At 45.5% G+C, this 22,062-nt stretch overlaps 1 protein-coding gene across 3 annotated transcripts in view; it reads right to left on the reverse strand.

The window, feature by feature from the left end:
• Positions 1–7,889: 7,889 nt before the first annotated feature.
• Positions 7,890–22,062, reverse strand: part of DDX31 (DEAD-box helicase 31) — a 65,526-nt gene continuing 51,353 nt past the window's right edge. For all 3 annotated transcript variants that reach the window (XM_024210404.2, XM_024210403.2, XM_024210407.2), the window contains one exon: positions 7,890–8,392. In XM_024210404.2, the coding sequence (XP_024066172.2) occupies positions 8,245–8,392 (148 nt within the window). In that variant the 3' untranslated portion in view covers positions 7,890–8,244. The remainder of the gene's footprint in view (positions 8,393–22,062) is intronic.

The following is a 22,062-nucleotide window of genomic DNA, read 5'->3' on the forward strand; positions in this document are numbered from 1 at the left end:
AGCGCCGACTCCGCAGCAAAGTCCGCTGCCAAGGAAGCCAAGAGGCCCCCTCTGCTCCCTTGCGTAGACCGCCCTGACCATCAGAAACTGTACACCGAGCGGGGGGGAGAGGCGGGGCAGATCCTTGGCACTTCAACACCCGCCTAGCCACCACACAAAACCATCGTTCACCCTAAAGGAGCAAGAGAAACTTGGAAAGGAAAAACACATCAAACGAAAACCTCGCGCGCTCTCATCTTGCGCTAAAATCTTGCGCGCTCTCGCGCTCATTTTGCGCTAAAATCCTGCGCGCGCGCTCTTTCGATGCGGTTAGTGGTCAGCGCTACCTAACCGGGAAGGGGGTGAGAGATCGCCTTCCTAGCAATGGAGAAAGGGAACCCAACAAACAACAATTCAAACTTCATGTTCAAACTGGGGGAGGAGGACCGGGGATGTGGGTGGACTGGACAGGCGATGAGGAAACACACAAATAGACGAGTCTTTGTGATCGCCCAGACACAGAGACTATTAGCTCACTTCTATATTGCAGAATATCTTCCTCCTTAAAAACATAGAGGGGCAGAATTAAACCGCTCCGCGGTGTATAACACCCCCCCACACACACACAGTTGTTTCGGCCTTTTAAAAAATCTTTTTGCCCATTGAGGCCCTTTTTCCCCCCCCCCCCCCCTTTCTAGCACTAAAGTTTGCCACACACACAAAGGCGACTTCGGGTCAGAGAATACACAAAGATCGAATAAATAAGGGATCTCCACAAGTTGCAGAATTCAGAAACGTTCCTCTTTCAGACGGAGTTAGTTTGAAGAGAGGAACTGAATTAATCTAAGCCATTAAAAAAAAAAGACGCATTACATTTTAAAGGATCAATTACAAAACGAGGTTTATGCCTGAGGATTCTGTGTGCCAGGGACACAGTTAAAAATATCCCAGGTTTTGTTTCCACTCAAAGAATTTACTGCGTTCCAATTATATAGCGGCTTGAAGATTTATTTCACCAACAGGACTAGCTCCTTACCAACTTCAGGGCAGGCTGGAGTTTCCAGTAGCTTTTAGCACCGTGCTCACGATTAATTAACCCTTTCCACTTGACCATCAATGAGCCCAATGCATGGGATGGGAGATGGCTTATGTACAGAACGGCGATCGCTAGCTATAAATCTGATTATGATTTTTAATGAACATAATTTGAAAAATGACCTGTGACCCATCCGTGTGTCTGTCACAAACACACTCCCCGGAAAGAAGGAGGTGCGTGTTTAGCATTCCCTCATGCTAAACACGCACCTGCCTTCAGTGGTTTTTGCCTGAGCAAGGACTGGGGAGGATGAGGCAAAGGTACTTGCACATAAACTAGCTCACCTGAGCATGGCTTCTAATTGTTGTTTGTTTGTTCCCAAAGGCGTATTATCCATTCTCCTTTCTGCCATCCCCTTGCCCGGCTTTGCGCTAGGGCATCCGGTCCTGGCCTTTGTAAGTAACAATTCTACTTGTGCAGGAATCCGGGTAGGTAGGGGGATGGCCCGGATGTGCTGACATGCAACATACAACACCTGTACCCTAATCAGATCCATAATGAACAGCTCGGAACTCACCTATCGGATCGCAGCGTTACCTAGCGTAAGAGGTGCCCTTTCATGCTAACCCAAGAGTTCTCCAAAGTATGTAACTAAGAAAAAAATTGTAAATACTTGTGTGCAAAATGTATATGAATTATTTATTTGTGAACCCTGAGGACGTATTTGTGTAAGTGATTCTTGTAAGTCTGTATTCCCGGGTTCTCCTGTCTGGACTTTGCGAGGAAAAGAAGCGAAGGAGAATTCGGCTTTAAAGAGATCAGAAAAGAAAAACAAAACAAAACTCTCTCTCTCCTTTTTTTTTAAATGTGGAAATAAACTTCTTTACAAACAAGCAGATCATTCGCGGGCTCTTGTATGCTGTTTATTCTGGCTGATCAAAGAAGCCAAAGAGGAGGAAAAGGAAAGGGGGGGGGAGGCCGTTTCCACGATTCTCACCCACAGGCAAACATATTTTGGCCACTCAAAGAGGGGGCCTGATTCTACTGGGTTGTATCTCCAGCCGCTCAAGAGAAGTCACCGCTGATTTACACCCGTGTCAGAGAAAGGAGACTCATCCCTGACCTCAAGGGAGTCACTCCTGATTTCTACCCATGGGCAAAGGGAATCAGGCCCTCTTACTCCAGAGCCACTCCTGATTTATACTGCAGCCGGATCAGCCCCAGAGACACAGGAAACCCAAGCAGCGCCACAGTGCTGGCATGCGGGGAGCAGAGCCGAGCCGCCAGCCCCCCATCCATCCCTGGCAGCCCCATTGTCCCGGCCCCTCGCCCCTTGCGGGGTGGTGGGTGGAGGAGCCCTGGCGCAGGGCTAGCCGCGGTCCTGGTGAATTATTAACGCTAATCTTAAGTGTGTAATTGCCTAAGTGCTTTAAATGATCGCTTTGGAAAATGGATTGTTTCCACCCTTTAAAAGTGTCGCTCATCTGGCTGCAGCCAGCTAGCCCAGCAGCTGGTCACCGGGACAGGCTGGGAGCGGCTACCCGTCCCGGGGACCTGACAGATGGGCTACGAGGCTTAGCCCTGGGCCGCCCCCTCTCCCCCCTCCCCTCGCCAACCTGTGGGCCAGGCTCCGTGCACAGTTCCCGTCCGAGCGCACGCGGCCCTTCCCGTGCAAGGGGGGGGGGATGGGAGGCACATGGGGGGAGACCCTAGTCTGCAGCAGGTCCTAGCTCCCCCGCCATCCCCTCCCCCACCCCAGCTCTGCAAACTTCTCAGCACAGAGCCCAGGCAAAGTCTAGCACCCATCATCTGTCACCCCCCACCCCAGGGTCCCCACGGCTGCAGCGTGGCGCGGGGGGCTCCACTCCAAACCCACCCGCCTTCCCCCGGCCGCTAGCACCGCGCCCGGGGGTTGGGGGGCAGCGTGACGGGCCCCTACCTCGGGCAGGGGGAACGGCTGCTGATCGAGAACAACCAGCCCCCGCAGCAGGAGCGGTTGCCACAGCAAGGGGCGCCGGGAAAGGGGGGACCCGGCTAGGCCAGGGATCGACATGTAAATGGCAACAATAGACAACTGGGGAGAGCTCTAGGGGAGGATGGGGTGGTGGAAAAAAGCCTTCGAAGAAACAACCCCCAGAATCTCCCAGGCCTAAGGAAAGCCAGAGCCAGAGCTGACCCCGTTCCTAGTCGTTTTTTTATTCTTCCTGACAGTATGTGGGCATTGTTATAATTTTGCAAAATGCACAGCACCTAATTAAGTCAAGCAGCCCCCTTGCCTTTGTGGAGGGTGCTGTTTCTTTGCATCTGAATGGTGGGGTTTGGTAAATCCTCGGCTCTGGCTGGGAGGGACCGTCCCCAGCTCAGGGTTAATGAAGTGGGAAAGGAGTCTCTCAGAGCAGCATGCAAACAAAACCCCCCCATGCAACAAACCCAGTCCAAAATCCTACATGGATTGACTTAAACCCAGGGGATAAGTGCTTTAAATTAATCTCATTGAATAAGAATGAGGCCAAACAACACTCTTTAAAATCATATTAAAAATCTATCAAAGGACAACTTGCACTGGGTGTGCTTTTCATTTTGTGAGAGTGAAGGCAGAGAGAATACAGCAACCTTCCTTACATTTACACAGCAGGAATGTAAATCAAAGACATTCTCTAATATTTAATTGTCCTTGTACCTCCTAGCAGATTCCAGCTCTTACATTAATGAAGTACAACGCTTCCCGACAAGTTTAGAATGGCAATATTTAAATTTGTTTTGCTAATTCACACCTGGAAGAAGCTGGAAACCTCCATGGTAAAGTGAATTTTAACCAGCATTTTAAAATATTAACTAGCACGTGTTTGTGGTAAAATTACTGCAGTAGAAGAAACCAAGGCTACAGTCCAAAAGAAATATCAGGCTTAGCGAATAGGAACTGACCAAACTAGCATCCTTCTGGTAAAGAAAGTGGAGAGGAAGTTTAGAGCTGTTTCTTTACAGGAGCTTTCATCATCACAGTAAAAGACAGAGTTTACTTTTTAAAATCACAATGTAGTGAAAACATCACACTGAGTATATGCCCTTTATACTCATGAAGTATATTTCCAATGTAAATAGCACCTTCTGTAAGAGGATCCCAAAGTCATTTGAAACTATTAAAACATTTAACCTCACTCTACCCTGCTGAGGTAGGGTATTATCATCATTTTACAAATGGGGAAACTGAGGCACTGGGCAGTGGAAGAGATTGCCCAAAGGAGTCATAGAGCAAGTTTGTGTCAGAGGTGGACATAAAGCTACTGAATGCTAAGTCTTAGTTCGGTGCTTTAGCCACAAGACTATCTTTCCTCAATATACTGAAAATTGGAATGCCACGGTCCTCAGGACAGGGCCTGTTTTAGAGGACCTGTTTTATTACTAGCCGTCTGTACATCTTGCCAAGTGCAGCTGTGATCCTGAGCTCTACGCTAAAGCAAAGAATAAAAACCCTGGAGAATTCTTAGTGGAATTAAACCTGGTGCAATGGCTTTAAAACAAAAAAACTATTGAAATCAAGTGCTGGATGACATGTATGTCATGGGAAAGAAACCATCTACAAGACAACAACTGTTCTAGCCCACGGATTATTTTTCCCCAAGGGTCAAGATTTTCCTTGACAAACATTTCATTAATGTTTTGCTTTCTGTTCACAGTTTGGGTTCTGAAACATCAACAAATGTGTACAATTGCCAGGCCCACTATAAAATGCAATCTAGGTTCCAAGCACCTAAAGGATCTTTTGTCCAACTTTGTGGTCCACCTTCATTCTTTGCTCTTTTGGTTTTAAGGGAGCTGTCTGCAGTAGGAATGGACAAGGGGGCTAGCCCCAGCTCTCATTTAGAACATGGTAAATCTGAAGCAACTCCAGTCAAGTCAGCATTCCAGCCAGTCTATGTTTATATTGTATCAGCAGTGATTCAATTAACGGCATATACATGCCGGTGGATTGCTAATCTGTTCCTTTCTCAATGCAGGGACTGTCAATGATCCCTTCTAACAGTTGACTTCAGGTGTAAACAGGTGCAACCATTGTGTCAAATGCTGGAACAAGGTCACACAGCCTGAGTGGTCAGGCAGCAGCGTGGGGATCTCTGCAGAGGCTGAAGGAATACCCCCCTCCCCTCCCCTCCATATCACAGAACAGCAGAATCATCACTGTGCAGCAGCTCTCCATCAAAGGTATTTATAAGGCACTATTACCTTAGCATCTAAGCACTGAACAAAATTATGCTGAAGCACGAGTCCAGAACAAATGGTGTTTTTCTCTCTGCTCCCCTGGGTTAGAGGAATGAGAATTTGGATGGGCAGGGAAGTTTTGCTGTTTTGTTTTTAATTACGGGCATTGTCTCTGGGGAAAGGTTTTATGGCAAAGGTGTGTCTTCAACTTGGATCTGAACATGCTCAGCCTGATCTCTTCTGGAAAGGAAGCCCCGAGTGGAGCCCTTCCACCACCACCTCCCCCTCCCCACCCTGCCAGCATCGGAGAGGTGAAATCTGGGGCATTTCAAATACCTGCGCAGTGTAGCTGTCTTGGAGGGTCTCAAAGGCAGTCTCTGCCGGAACCAGGCCCCAACCCAAAGGTACATTAGGAGCAGAACCTTGACTTCTCTTCTGAAGCGAATGGGGAGTCAGTGGAGATCAAAAGCACCCACAGGATGATGCACCAACTTCAGCTTTCTTGGGATGGTTCCACTTAGCCTCTGGGAGAGCAAGAATTGCAAGTCTGCTCCAATTGTGCAGCACAATTGTACCAGTCCCACCCAGACAGGGCCCTTTCTGACTTTGAAAGGAGAGTAGGATCTGGCCCCTTATTATTGGTAAAGCACAAACAGTATTCTTGGCCCTATGCCAGACAGACAAAGATATGGTCACTGCCCCATGGATCTTACACTCGAAATAAACATGAGTCCAAAGATATAAGCGAGAAGATGCAGGCGCGTTTTTTAGAGTGAGAATTCCAGGCTCCATCCACACACCAGGAACAGAACTCCTTGATTGTAAATGGTATATATGAATGGAAATGTGAAGTGCAGCATATCAGAACAGGTGGGATTAACTGAAAATTAAAAACAAGAGGCTTTAGCACTTTTAAAACCAAACTCTGCTCTGAAATCAAACTAAAAGTCAATGGGACAATAAAGGCGCCCTTTAAAATTTAAAAAACAGACAAATATACACCCCCCTTCATGCACAGGATCAATTCTCCCCAAGCTTACACTTTTTGCATCACACTATGAGTAATTTTCAGCCTCAGGTTATTTTTTAAACATGATTACGCATCCCCTTCCCCTCCCCCAAATACCAGGAGGGTGGTTTCTTTATTTAATTTTGATCTAATAAATCCTGATTACCCTCCTACTCTCTGCCCTTCACTTTATTTTACATCAGAGCATTTTTTTCACATCCTTCTTTCTCAAAAACTACTGCTTTAAAACCAGGAAGTCAGGAAGTTAGTTGCTGTTCAGTGACCGCCTGGAAGGGAGAAGGGAAGAATTGTTCTGATTCTCAAGAGTTACACTCACTTGACAAAATAAACACTTTTGGACTGATTGCTCCCCTTCTGCAACACGGGACACAACTCACTGTTACTCTGCATCGTGTGTTATCAGTTATTTCAGTGCCAAGTGGATACCATGCTGATTCGGGTACATTTTAAGCCCACTTTGCACTGCTGTGAATTCTGTTTCATATACGTTCTTATACCACCCTCCTTGCTGTTCTATCTGATCCCCTTACGGTAGTGCATTAGGCGACATGACTAACATCTGTCATGTGTAGTTTGTTCTCTCTCTCTCATCCTCTCTCCGGAGGAGAATTGTGTGTGCAGTGGAGCGCTGTTTTGGTAGGGTTTGTGTTTTGGTGGGGGTTTATTTTGTTTTTTAGTGCGTATGTTTGCTCTGTGTTTTTCTTAGAGAAGGCAGACTGACGAAGTGAGCCTTGCACTCAGAGTGGAAGGTGGTGAAGTTTGCGAAGGTCCATAGTTCCAGTGGGGAACTCATTCTACAATCTCAGACCAGGCATTGAGAAAGCGCCATCTCCTGCACAGAATGACGACCCAATGGAATCCTGGCCCGACTGACATCACTGGGAGTTTTGCCATTAGCTTCAAAAGGGCTAGGATTTCATTCCAAGTGCAAGGCAATCATGAACGGGCCCAATCACAGCCTCTCTCCGATCACACCACAAAGAACTCCCAGGAGTCCCCTCCCTCCTGGGTTCTGATGAGGAATAAAATAAATAAAGGAAGGAAGAAATTCCAGCTGTTGGGTCTTTCCACTTCAAAGGCAAACAGGGGAACACAAGGAGACAAATCAATTAGCCTAGAATATGCTCCTGAAAAGGAGAAGAAAATAAATAAATAAGATTGACCGATGCAAGGGACAGCTAAAGTCAATGTGCTTTTCAGAATGAGCAATAAAGCGCGCTAAAAAAGGTTGGTATCATTAAGTGTTACAAATGCTCCTCAAACTTTTCAGTGCTGAGAAGCAAGACATATTACATGTGGCTAAATCCTGAAGGATTCGGGGACAAATCTTACCTCTAAATTTTGCCTGAGAGAGGAGTAGGGAATGGAGCATTTGGTCCTTTGTCTATTTACATACAATCTTGTTCCCAAGCGATTGGGAGTTTTACCATTCACTTCAATGCCATTTGGATCTGGCCCAAACGCCACAGTTTGTTCAGGTCAGGCTAAGGCTTGCATACTAGCTAATCACAGAATAAACAACTAAGACAGTAATGTCCACCGCACTACTTCAGCTTTCTCTATTAAAAAAATTAAACAATTGGTTCCTATAGGCCTTTTAAACATCCTAATCGCCCCAATGAACTCAATAAGCTCCTATCATAACCCATTTGATGGTCACTTTATTTTTTGGTGGTTGCACATTTCCCTCTACACTTCATTTGACTGCTCCAAATTTTCTTTACAAAAACAATGGTCATGGTTGGCAAAACTTAGAAACTTTGTGCGTCTTCCTGAAGCTGCATTTATTTGCAATGGAGCAATCTTGACTGAGAACAGACCATGTTTGATTTCAGCTCCATTCAGGTCTTCTGGGGGCTCAGCTCTCTGAGGGTTTAGCCTTTTAAAAATTCTCTGTTAAATTCTGGCGCACCTCAGTTTGCGTTGCATGTCCCCTTGCCTTCTGCCCCATGCGTTCTCCAGAACTAGTTTCTGCAGCAAAGGGCTGGAAACTCCCAGTTCAGCTCAGCATTTTCTGGTTGCCAGGTTTTCCGTGTCTTTTCTTTCTCTTGACCTTGGATACACCAGAGTCCATCCCACTAGAGTATTCAGATCGCAAGATTTCAGCAAGGCGGCGTTTGCCTTGGGTTTTCCTGCGAAGGTCAGGCCTGGAAAGAAGAGAGCAAAGAGAAGGGGTTTAGATTTCTTTCCTTTTGAAATCCAGTTTGGTGGGTTACTTATTCTACAGCTGTGGAAGTGACATTTGCGCATTAGCACAAGTACAGCTTCCTCTCCTTGATGCCTGTTTTGAAATTCTGTCTCATGCAGAATTAGATATTGTTGTGACAGTTTTTCATAAAAGTGGCAAAATATCATGCCATTTTTAAAAGGGAGCCTTTGTTCTGAACAAATGCTCTGGTGGGGGGGTGGGCGCTGACGGCTGAAGTGTGTGACACAGCAGTTTGCAAATAAAAAACCCAGCCTTAAGACACTGAGCAATGAAAACATTTTATAACAGAACTAAACCCTGTGCTAAAAAAAATAAAAACCCAACCCAAGACAATCTTCTGCCAGTAGCCCATCAACAACACACACATCTTGTAGGCTTTTGTGGCAGATATGGCAATTTCCTGCAATATCCTGGAAAAACCTTACTGAACGAAGTTTGAGTATCTTTGGAGTCCACTGTATGAAATACAAAGGTTCTGTATTATTGGGGGCCTGGCTGATCAAAGGACCACACTGAACAATATAGCAGACAAGAATGGTCTTTTGGGGCAATATGTATAAAGTGGGTTTCCTGAGAAATATCTAGGGGGAGGTGAATACAAATTCCTGGCCTCCTCCCCAGGTATGCCAAAACCCACCCTTTTGAAGCTATGCCCCGAGGAAGGGACCATACTGATTATCTATTCCTGGAATCGGAAGATCAAGTTGCATAAGGGAAAAGTATGCATGGGTGTGCTTGTTCTGAGCTACCGCTGTTATGAACCTGTAAACACAAGGGTTTGAAGGATTGATTCTTACCAGAGCACCCACAGGAGTTGGCGGGCAGGGTGATCTTGAGTAAGTTTATTAGCATGTGATAAGTTTATTAGGCTCTTTTATTCTTTTAATATGTTTTCTCTCTGATTCTTTCACCTTAAGAATACATGTGCTTGCTTAGAAAGACCTGTGTGGTAACTTATACATGCGGGCAATTATGCCACTTACAGCCTCTGAAGAGAGAGCCACCAACGCTGGCCTGTGTAGGCACTCTGGCTTGCGGGCAATAACATGGTGTACGCATGGAATTGTGCAGCCTGGAAAATCCCCAGTCAGGAAGAAGAGAGATGCAGGTCTCTACCCAAGAGAGGTGATGGCTGATGAGCCGGACCACTGAGGGGTAAAACAGGTACAGTTGCCTGGAACTCTGACAGCTTCCACACCAGAGACTGTTGCAAAGGCAACTGTATTCTGACTGGCTGCTACATTCCAAAATGGATCTTCTAGTGGGTCTATAGGCTCTGCCACTGTCCTGCTCTGTGACCTTGGGCAAGTCACCTTCCCTCTTGGGGCTTCTGTTTATCCTCCCAGCCTTTAGCTGTCTTGTCTGTTTAGAGTGTAAGTTCATCAGGGCAGGAGCTATCACTCATTATGTATCTGGACAGTGCCTAGCACAGAGGAGCCCCAGCTGTGGTAGGTGCCTGTAGGTGCTATAGTGATATAAGTAATAAATAGTAATAATAGATCTCAAAGCCCATTGCAAAGCAGGTAAGAATGTATCTGCTCCTCTACAGGAGGTGATGGTATACAACAGAAACCCTGCGCATGCTCCATCCAGCAGTGATATTCATTTATATACATGGGTATACGTTAGACTAGAGCCTTAAAACCAAAGGCTTTCAGTCTTGCATTTTGTGTTATACTATTTACCAAGTGCCAGGTCATTTAGCAGAGGGGGAAACTGAGGTACAGAGGTGAAATGACTCACCCAAAGTCACATAGTTGGGGAAAAGCCAGGAATAGAACCTTGGAGTCTTGACACGCAGTCACCTACTTTTACTTAGGTAGTAATTTTAGTCACCATTTACTTATTTAGGTGAGTTTCTCAACCTATGATGAAGTTTCTGACTGACACTTTCATTGCGTCTCCAAGCACTTACTACAGTAATTTGAGGGTTACCGGGCAACAAATAAGTTTACTTAACAACACAGAACTATTTGCTGCTGAGGACAAGTAATCTACCAGTAGCCACCAGGCTGAATTTCAGCTCAGCAGGGAGGTTGTACAGCACTTTATTATCAATCAGGTGAAATCATTGCCCAATTAGTAAATCAATACCCCCTGCTACAGTGATCAGCTGTAGAGGGAGAGGCGGGGAATGGGAATGCAGGAGAGGAAAGGCTGCTTCCTGTAACCAGTGCCACAAATCGATGGAGCTGTGCTGTAGAACCTACACTAATCATTAAGAAAAATACAGCACTGCTGTTGTCGGGACCCTATTTAAACAAGAGGCGCAAGAGCCATAGGCAGTAGTAATAGTCTATAGCAATAGTAAATTTGGAAGGTCAGGATCACCGGGCCAGATTCTGATCTCAGTTACACCAGAGTAAATCCGGAAACTCCACTGACTTCCGAGTTACTGTCAATCGCTAGCGTCTCGTCTACAAGAAGAGCAGCATCCAGATGATCACAGTGAGGAAGGATGGTTTTGTGGTTATGACACTGGGCTGTGGGCTCAGACCTGGATTCAGTCCTTGACTCTGCCACAGACTCCCTGTGCAATGCTGGGCAAATCACTTAATTGCACTGTCCCTCATCGCCCCTAGCTGCAAAACAGGGACGATAATACGCCCCCCGTCACTCCACACCCTGTTGTACAGCTACAGTCACAAAGGTTTGTGGGGCCCCCAGATACTATGGTGAGGGGCTCTGCAGAAAGGCTTACAAATGCATAACCCAGCTGTAGTACAGATAAGAACCTGTGTTCCCATAACTGGGGGACTGTCCAAGGTTTCTTTCTGTGATCTAGCACCTAGACATGACAGGCTCTTGAGCCCTAACCAGGACATGTCACGATGGGCAGAGAAATCCACCGCCTGTTAAATTCCTCCTTCCAGAAGAGCCATTCCAAAAGCAGCCATCCGTGTTTGAGGTAGAGTTCTGCAAACCCAGGGCACTGGTAGGAAAAAGGTTTCTCAACACACAGACCTATCCCGACTCTCCGAAATGCCAAGATTTTAGCACAGTTCAGGGGAGGAGCAAACATTTAAATGGATTAAAAAAAACCATCCTCTCTTTCATTAGATGGGGTAAAATGTGAAAGGATCAGAAAATGTCATAGTTCAGGGGCACAAGACAGACACTAAGTGTCGGGGGTTAGGAAGGAACTTCCCGTATAAGCAAGTCCTTCCATTAACTGTTCCTTGTACTGTCTTCTGAAGCATTTGGACCTGGCTGCTGTCAGAGGCAGGATGCTGTTCAAGATGGACCCCGGGGCCTGGTCCAGTCTGGCAATTCCTATGTTCCTACTGTATCTGATCTTTGCGGCGTCTGGACTCCGGCCAAGAATTACCTAAAGCAATATTGGATCAGAGGCACTAACTGGGACAGATGTCAAGAGCACGTTCCGTCTACATTTCAGGGGCATAGTTACACCCTGATTTCCAGTGCCAGGCCCATTAAAGGTCTAGGCAATGCTCTGGGCTACACAGCGAGGAACTTGCACCCTCTACCCAGAGACAGCCCCGGTTCCGGTTCTTTCTTGTCAGACATCTAGAAGATGCTTTTAGTGTTGCCAGGTGACAGGTAAGATCAAAGTCCCTCTGGAGTCCCTCTAATCACTTCATTAAGAGGGTGGGGACAAAGCTGTGTTTGTGCAGTGGGGCAGGGGTGGGGTGACAAGGAAGGGAGAGAGAGAGAAGCCAGTAATTGCGTGGTGTCATTTGGGGAATAAGCCTCCACACTGGTAGGAATAAGAGACCACACTTAAAGCTGCTTGTGCACACCTGTAATTAAATTGCAGCCTTGGAGAACAGGGCATCAGGAGCCTCTGAAGAGAGACAATTACGGGAGCAGAGGAAATGGCCTAAAATGGTTTGTTTTATCCTGAGCAAAGACGAAGGTGGCCGGATGCGGCCAGTTTTCAAAAGAGGAAAAAAGCTCAGCACTCCAGGGGAAACAATAACCCGGAGTCATTTGACTCACACTAAGTATAATAGGCGATTCCCACATCACTCTGAATACAAAACCAGGCTAGTATCCAGAGGGGCTTGTCAGTGTAAGAAGCTGGCAGACAGGTCAACCACAAACACCCCCTCTCCCACCCTGACATTTCTGAGGTCTCTGTAAAGTGCCAAGTGCTGAAGTGTGAATTCAGGAGGACACCCCCATCCCTACCTCTTGGTTTCTCTTTCCAAAAGAGAGACAGACAATGTAGAACTGACACAACAGAAAATAAATGGAAAAGTGGCGGGGCCTGGGAGGAATAAAAAGACAAGAGAAAACAACATACTAGAGTGGAAAAATGAGGCAAGTTGCTCTTTTTCTTCCTAGTATTCATCACTCTTAAAAATAACAGTTTCCTCCCATCCCCACCTTGCCCCATAATCCGAGAGTCCGAATCTCCAGAATGCTACCTCCATGCAGGAGGTCAAGTAGCTCCTAAATGCAGACTGACCAGAAAGGGATGGTGGTGCCTTTCCCAACAACCTCTCCTCCCCTCAAAGCAAAATCCAAGGCCTGTTCTTGGACTCATATCTTCCAAGCACCATTCTTCAGCCTAGCTGCTCTGAAGCCTGTAGCACCATTGCTTGGTGCAAGAAATATAACCCACACTTTGAGAACCCCAGCAGACCGTACCAGGCATGAATCATCACTTTCACACTGTCTTGGGCACTTGATGGCTTTGCAAATGCAGTGGACTCAAATGTTTATCACCTTCTGGACTCCAAGGCCACTGATGGTAAAATGCAGAGGGAAAGGAAAACCAGGGAAACATCCAACAGAAATGAGTTGTGACACAGCCAAGATCCAAAACAAGACTAGTGCTGCTGATGCTTTGCACCAAACCGAGTTTCAGAACATTTCAGCAGCTGCTGAGACCTTCTGGACAACTGAGAGGAAGAAACAGGAATGAGATGGGCACAGGAGAGTGGGGAGAACACCCAGAAACTGTTCTGCTTCTCTATAATTTCGGCTTTTATCTGCCCATTTGAAGCAATCATCTGCTCCTGAGATTTGTTCTCAGTCTCCAAGTCATAAGATCCACCTGTGACATCACAAAGTAGAAAAAAATATGTAATCGAGTCAGTCAGTCTTGGGAATTCAACAAGAGAACTAAGATGATGCGAGTCTAAAGAAGAATGTTTTTTCCCCTCAATGTTCTCCATGATGCGTTGTTTCTCATTCCCAATCAAGGCTTTGGCTGTTTCAAACACAAGATAAAAAGGGAATACCAAACTGAACAGAGATTTCACAGCTACTGTTCTACAGATTCAATTCCTCCCGCCTCCAGTTTAAAGAATCATTATTGTTTTGTACAACAGAGAGAACAATTCTCAGTAGAGCTGCCACTGTGCTCCCTTAGAGACATCCGCCATGATGGAGTCACCTGGAACACCATGACAACATGCACACCTCTTTTGGGTTTAGAACCTTCTGATTTACGGTGCAACCCTCTTTATTCAAGAAGTGTTCTGGGGAGGTAAAGCATTTAGAGAAATGACAGAGGAGCTGAAGTCCAAATGCTGGTGTCTGGGGGACATGACTGTGATGCAGATAGGAGAACATTTTGGTTGTTCAAAGTTCTGATAATTGGGGTCCTATTGGAAACACAGTAATGGATGGATAAAATTAAAATAAGAGAGGGAAAAAGACCTTAAGAGAGGTTTGCAAAGGGTTGCCATTGTGTTGTTTATTTTTTTTATTATGGTAGCATCAACAATATGCTCAACTGTCTTCTTCACTAGAGCAGTGGTTCTCAACCTATTTACCGTTGTGGGCCATACATGCAGTTCTCTATGTGTTATATGGGGTACATTCACACAATATATATATATGCTACCTGTATGGCCCTGAGGATGTCACATGGGCCGCAGCTGTGTGCTGATTGGGTTGCAAATGGACCGCAAGCCATGGGTTGAGAACCATTAGTCTAGGCGTATCTAGCACAACTGGGCCCTGATTCTTGACAGAGAATGCTAGACGCTACTACTGCTGTCCATTTACTCATTGGAACACACAATTCCTGCTCCCAAAATATTTACTAATCTATAAATAAATTTATAATCTAAGATTATAATTTTGGGGTGCGATTTTCGAAAGAGCTAAAATGAAGCACAAGTCCTATGGGACTGAATGAGACTTGTGCTCCCAAACCTTCTAGGCATTTCTGAAAATCCCACTGTCGCTTTCTACAGCCGTCTTCTGGTACCATGAACTCAGTAGAACATTAACTCCACAGTTTGCTTTGCTCTCACTGAACCATGGAGTAGTAAATTCTGTAGTGACTCTAGTGTTCCCTATTTGGCTCTAAAACTTGTGCATCAAAGTCCTGAATATCCAACAGAGAAGGCTACTTCTGTCAGATTCAATTTGCTAGAATATGCAAAATACGCTCATGGTTTGAGAATATCAAACATTCATCGTTGGAAAGGACTAAGAGACAGAGAAAAAAAATCTGAAGCTATCCTTAATTTTCACACTAAAATTTTAACATGCTATGTTTCATTGATACTTTTATTTAATTGAAGAACTGTGCAGAACGCTCATCTCTGATTCAAAAATTCCTATATGCTGGATTAGTTCAAGGGCACATATTTGGGAGAATACTCTTGTTTCTGGGCCATAATGAGAAATCTGATAACTCCAAGAAATCCTTCTGATAATGGCTTTATCACCTCTTAACTGTGAACAAGCTCACTCTCAGTGATCTTCCTTCAACTTGTTCAGCACTGCCAGCTCTTTCTTTGTTTTCAGCTGTGTGAAATCCTGGTGCAATGCAATGCAACAAGTCCCAATGACCTTTAATCAACACATGTAGGGTGTAGCAACCTAAGGAGTTCCCAGAATTGCTCCAGGTTTAGAAAGAGTATCAAGTTCTGACGCACAGACCTAGAACTCATGGTGTGTCTTTGGAGAAGAACTGAGTGGACTGTATAATTTATCAGAGAACATTTCAATGTGGATCATGCCATCAATCTGCTTGACAGAATCTCCAACAGCTAATTCCATCCTGCGGCTGAACTTCTGCCAGGCAACAGGGCTGGGATACCTCTGGGCCAAGGCTGTTGCAACATCTGCTTTTTCTACCTATCGTGTTGGATGAGCCATCTGCAGCCAACGCAACCCAGGTTTTTTTGGGCAAAGAATTCATCAATGATGCTGCGCTCCTTTCGACAAGTCAACAGATGGCCTATGTACAACGTCATCAGCTGATGCAAACAAGCTTGGTAAGATAAAGGGAAAATATCATTGGATCACACTGAGCATCGACTGTCGCTCTGCTGCAGAAAACGTTAACCAATAAAGAATCCAACCTTAGAATTATCTACGTCGATCACACTACAGCTATACATAAGAGAACTGACAGATCCCTCACTTATCAACCATCCCCTATTCTTCTCCTTATGGAGACAGGATGAAAAATGCCACTGGAGAGCTGTTCACCCCACAGAACCCTGCCCTCTGTCTACTCATTCCCTTGGCCTAACAGGCAGAAGAGACTCTTCAAATAGAGAGAAGTGTTCAATTCCAGCACCGGTCATTGCAATTTTCTGGCTCCATCTGAGAACATTGCAAAGCCAAAAGATGGAGCAAAGATTCTGTACTGTGGCGTTGGTGGGATAAGACAGGCATTCAAAGAGCACCTCCTCTGCCTCGCATGCATATGAGGATTATAAAACATACTCTGCTTTCAGGACAAACCTTCTGGTAGCATCGTGATGCTGGTAAGAAGGACTTGCCTGCTTTGCTTGAAATACCGTGTGGAACTACTGTGCATTTGTCTCTATTGACTAGCTCCTCTCCTACCGGCCATTCCTCCTGCATTTTTTGGATCAACTTTGAATTTCTGAGTGTGGTTCCAGCCCTTCTCTTGTATCTTACATTTGGTCCTGTTTGCCTTTCTGCAGAGCAGACAGTTGATCAACCAAACTGAGAGAAATCCCTCAATGGGCAAAACTCCAGATTCGCCTTTGACTAATTAAGTGATATTAAGGAAGCTGTAAATGCCACACAAAAATTGGCAGGCAAGCTGCTTCTAATGATTAGATTATTGCTTCGTAGGAAGATACAGCTGCAGCCTTGCTGTGAGAGCCCTTTTGTTAGAGGAGTCAGTCTTTTCAAGGTTGTCAATGCCAAGGAAAAGTTCAAAGGTGTCACACCAACGATACCAACAAAAAAAAAAAAAGGGGGGGGGGACCAGTTTGCATCCCATTCTGCTCCCCAATGCCTGGGTATGGGGCGGTCATGAGAGCGCACTGTCTAGCAATCAGGAGAAGGATATGGCTTGGGGTATAATGTATCACTCCAAGGAGAGTTAGTAAAACTGACCACAAAGTAGTCCATGTCAAAGTGCTCATCAGATGAACAAGCGTAGCAATGTCACTACTTAGAGGAGGGGAGCTAGAGGAGAGACCAGCTGATTAATGTTCCACAGCAACGGTGATGTACATGGGCACAGGCATTTTCACCACTGTCTCATCTAATTCTGAGAAGGCTTTCATGACACTGTCGTATAGAACACCTGAGCCTGGTCTGTGCTAATGCTTTCATCTCTGGTAGCACAGGTACAGATGCAGCATTGCTGAGAAACAGGTACTCATTCTCCTAATGTAGACAAAGCCATATGGCCCGAACCACTAAGGTGCTGAACACCCATAGCTCACTTTGAAGTCAATGGGAGCGGAGGGGAACTTTTTAGTGCAAGTCTGACCTCTGCACTAAAAAGCTTGTCATCTAAAGAAGAGCTTTTAAACCTTTCTACCTAGCTAGCTACTTAGATAGCCCCACTGTAATATCTGGGTGCATCCAATTCATGAATGCATTTATCCTCACATCACCTCTGTGAGGGATTATCATCTTCATTTTACTGATGGGGAACGGGGGCACAGAGAGATGATGTGACTTGACTTAGCAAGGCCATATAGGAAATCTGCAAACTGAACTTTGATCTCTGGAACCCCAGCCCAGTGCCTTAACTACAAGGCGACACCTCTTCCCTTTCCCTGAAGCAACAATTAATGGACACTGCCGAAGGCCTTGGTGATGACACTTTGCTCAAGGTGTTTTAGAACCATTAATTAAATTAAGCCTCATAAAGACCCTGTGAGGCAGGCAACACAGACTAGTGGGCTGATCGGGTAAGTCCTATGTTCTTTATAACTCTTCATTTGTTACTTTATGTTCTATTCCTTATTTTAACATCCCCTTTCCTCCCCTCCCAGAAAAGAGACAATAGTCAAATGTCAGCCTTTAATGTTAAATGGAATCGTTGTAATTGACTTACAAGTTGGTGGTTCCCAAGATTTCTTTGTGCTTTTGTAACTGAAAAATGACTTCAGAGGAGCAGAGAATTCCCAGTCCAGCTTGGCAATCAAGCAGCAGCACTCCCCATCCTGATTATCCCACGTACAGTCCCTCACGCAGAGAAAATAACTGGATGGATCTGGAACAGCATTCAGGCACAAAGGAACATGGGAACTGCCAGAGTGGATCAGACCCGAGGTCCATCTAGTTCAGTGTACTGTCTCAGACAGTGGCCAGCACCAGCTGCTTCAGAGGAAGGTGTAAGGACCCCTCAATAGACAGATGGGATGTAATCTGCCCTCCCTCCCCCCCATAAAGGTCTCATCAGATCCCTAACAGAGACTGGCTTAAACCCTCAAGTGTTAGGTATTTTCCCCTTCCAAAACTTTTTTTTCTGGGGGGGGGGGGCTGCATTAATGATAACAACTCTAGCTATTCCTATTAACCATATAAACATCCAATCCTTCTTTCAATCTCGGTAAGTTTGTGACCTCAATGACATCATGTGGCAAAGAGTTCCACCGTCTTTGACAGGAGAGAAAACCGCCATCTCCTCCTATACAACTGCTAAATAAATGCTGCATTTCACCTTCCAAGAAGATCCTGAGTGATTATTTTAATACAACACGCTATCTTCAGAAAGAAGTCTTGCAAAGAATGGTATTGTTAAGGGGCTATTCAGTTTATACCAAACAATTTATGAAGAGTACTAGCAAGCGTAAGAGACAGAGAAAACAAATGTGTGTATTCAGGATAAAAAGAGTGTGATACAACATTTCAGCATTTACAACAAAACAAACATCTGGCTGCCATGTTGTCAGTTTTTGGCTTTTCTACCTGGTCTCTCTAAGGGTGATTAAGGAAGGATGTTTGAAAAAATGAAAAAAACAACAACTTGTCTTTGTCCGTTTAATGACCCTCTCCCCTGCATTTTATTTCTCTATTTCTTTCTTTTTCTCTGGGCTGTTTGTTCTTTATTCTCCATGCAGGTGGTGAGAGATGGGGCTTTGGTTTGCAGACTACTAAAAAGATATCGGGTGTTTGGATACAATGTGTAATTACCATATGACAACCAATGCTTGCAGTATCACATGATAAACACCATGAAAAAGAAAGTCTGTTCAATGGCTGTGCTGCTATTATTTCAAGCCTGCATTTTACAAGTAATTAAAAAAAAAAAATCAAAGGCCCAATTCTGATTTCAGTTACACCAGTGTAAATCCAGAGTAACGCTACACAAATTAAAAGAGTTTCTCTGGATTTACATTGATGTAACTGAGAGCAGAATTTGAACCTATATTCACTATTCTTTTCACTATGAATTCTAATATAGCCTCTCTCTCATACACACAGAGAGAAAGTTAATTAAAAAACAAGGTTCTGCACAGAACAACAATTATTGTACAGGGCAACTCTGGTTATTTTGTGGAGTCTTTATTTTCCAGCTGCCCCAAGTTTTGAAATCTGGAGTCTGAGCCGTGACCGGCCTGTGCAAAGCCTGCTCACTTTCCCTGACCTGCAATTATACAAATCCATGTGCACAGGAGCGTTCAAGTCACTCTTACGCCATTTGTTCTAACGCCTCCCCACTGCCTCATGCTACCTACTGTATCTTCAGCCTGTCTGTACTCTAATGGGATGGGAGGCTTGGGGAGGAGGAATGCCACCTAAAGAGGCACATAACAACAGAAAAAGTAGCTGTAACAGAGTAGCAACATCACAGGAACAGAGAGAGGCATTGTCAGGGGCCGAGTAATCCTGTGACACACTGCTGTCAGTCATCACTTGGCTCCCCGCTGGGCCAGCAAGACATCAAAGCCCGCCCCATACCATCTTACATGCTCTTTATCGGCTAAGCAGGCTATTCTTCCCTAAATAAAGCCCTGTTAAATCCCTGGCTCACAAGGGCATTCCCGTCCTGTTGCCCATCTGCTGGCGAGGGTCAGCTGAAGCAGGAGGCAGAGCCCCGGCCTATCCCCGGTGGCTTCTCAAAGCAAGGACAATGCTGTCTCCAACTTTTTTTTTTTTTCTTCTTCTTCTCTCCCCAGCATCTCCTTCCCCTCCCCCCTTGCTTTTTGCAGTGTCTGTGCATGAGCTGGAGATGTCACAGGCCTACAAACCATTATGTGGAGTAGTACTTTAAATGCACGGCAAACGCTTGCTAATATGAGTCTGCAGCAACCATTACACAGAAAGAGTCCAACAGACATTTATTAACGAAAAGAGACTTTCTTCCTTTTAAACACAGCTTACATTTTAGTGGCAAGCGATTACTGGGAGCGAGTCCTCTGCTGTGGCTCCTGAGCAGGACTATGGTACCAATATTGCCTCCTTTTCATTTGTGTGGGATCAACTGGAAACACCAACGGTCTGATTTTCAGAGGTGCCGAGCCCCCACAACACTGCAAGTTAATGAGAGCTATGGGGGCTCCGCGCTGCTGAAAACCAAGCCCACTGTGTCTCAGGTTGGTCATACAAGAACTGAGACAGCCCAAATTAGGCCCTGTCTACAAAACAAAAGTTGTACCACTTCAACTATACTGGTATGAATCCCTAAGGGTATGTCTACACTACCCGCTGGATTGGCGGGTAGTGATCGATCTATCAGGGATCGATTTATCGCGTCTAGTGTAGAGGCGATAAATCAATCCCTGATCTCTCTGCCAACTCCTGTACTCCACGGAAGTGGAGTTGACGGGGGAGTGGCGGCAGTCGACCCCGCGCCGTGAGGACGCGAGGTAAGTCGATCTAAGATACGTCGACTTCAGCTACACTATTCTCGTAGCTGAAGTTGCGTATCTTAGGTCAATCCCCCCCCAGTGTAGACCAGGCCCTAGTGTGGATGCAGCAATACTGGTATAAAGGAGCTTATAGCTTATGCCTGTAAGGGAAGGGGAATAAGCTATTAAAGGCACCTTTACACGAGGGTAACTTAAGTGCTCAGAAGGGGTTGCATAAGTAGAACTATAAAATAGTTTGGAAAAAAAAAATCACTCCCCATACCAACCTAAATATACCAGTACAAGACCTGTGTACAGACCGGGCCTTTGCAGACCTTTTTGGGAAGAATGGGCTTTCTGTGAGGCAGACGGCAGGGGTGGGAATGCATAAAGCACTGGATGAGCCAGAGCTGCCTGTGTCTGATCAAACACAAATTGCATCCAGCTCTCTAAAAAGCAGGGGTGGCTGATCCATTCTTCCCCAGTCTGGCAGACAAATTCAACCTTCACCAGCAAACCCAGGAGAGGCTTCATCAGCCCAGTCTACCTTACAGGATGAGCCCGCAACTAAACCCAGAGGCAATGCAATAAGTCTGCGCAACTCTGGATTTGCTGACAAACAACTATCGGTCTAGTTATTGATTCAAACTCGCTGAAAGTCTGGAGTGTTTAAAGCCCTGGTTGTAGTTTAATCACTAAGCCTTGTCTATACCAGGATTTGCCTTAATTTCCTGCAGTTGCACTAGCATCAATGAGGCACTGCCCGGGGTAGGAACAGTGGGATTGCTAGTGTAATGGTAAAGGAGCAAATCCCGAAAGAAGATGAACGGAGGAAGTGCAGATGCAGGGCACCTCTGGGGATCTGGCCCAAGAACATTGTTAGCTGTAAGTGACAAGTAACATTTTGCGATCATCAGATTTATAAAGTACTTTACAAATATTAATTAAGCCTCACAACCGTCTCACCAGCATCATCCTCATTTTACCAGCTGTGACACGGAGACGCTAAGGTCAACATTTTCAAATCTGGTGGGCTAGATTCTCAGCTGGTGTAACTGGGCATAACTCCTAAGGCTTCCTATGTTGCTGGGCCTACTTACACCAGCTAGGCGTCTGGTCCTGGGTGCCTAAAGTCAGACACCTAAATACGTATGAAACCACTTCAGCGGTCTGATTTTCAGAGCTGAAGTCACTGGGTATTGGGAGTACTCAGAACCTCGGACAATCAGACCTGTTGTTTATGTGCCGAAGGTTGAAAATGTGAGTTTGGTGACACACCCAAGGCTGCACAGTAGCAGATAAGGGAATAGAACTTCTAGGAGTTCTGAATTCCATTCCTCTGCTTTGACGATGACGATGTGTTACTTACACTGCAGTGGTGCTGAGAGGCCAGTAATGCTAGGTGCTATGCAAACATGTAGCAAGCAGATGGCCCCTGCCCAGAAGAGGTTACAGTCTAGGTTTAAGATGAGAGGCGGATCTGACAAACAGATGAGAGGAACGCAAGGTAACAGTGCGACGCTAGTGATAAGCAACGGTCGCAGCACACCCGCTGCCTAACCACCGTCAAGTGTTTTGTAGGTCTCGATGGGTTCTACGGAGAGAT

This window comes from Terrapene carolina, unplaced genomic scaffold, assembly GCF_002925995.2.
Source record: "Terrapene carolina triunguis isolate 2854851 unplaced genomic scaffold, T_m_triunguis-2.0 Scaffold238, whole genome shotgun sequence".
Classification (NCBI taxonomy): Eukaryota; Metazoa; Chordata; order Testudines; family Emydidae; genus Terrapene; species Terrapene triunguis.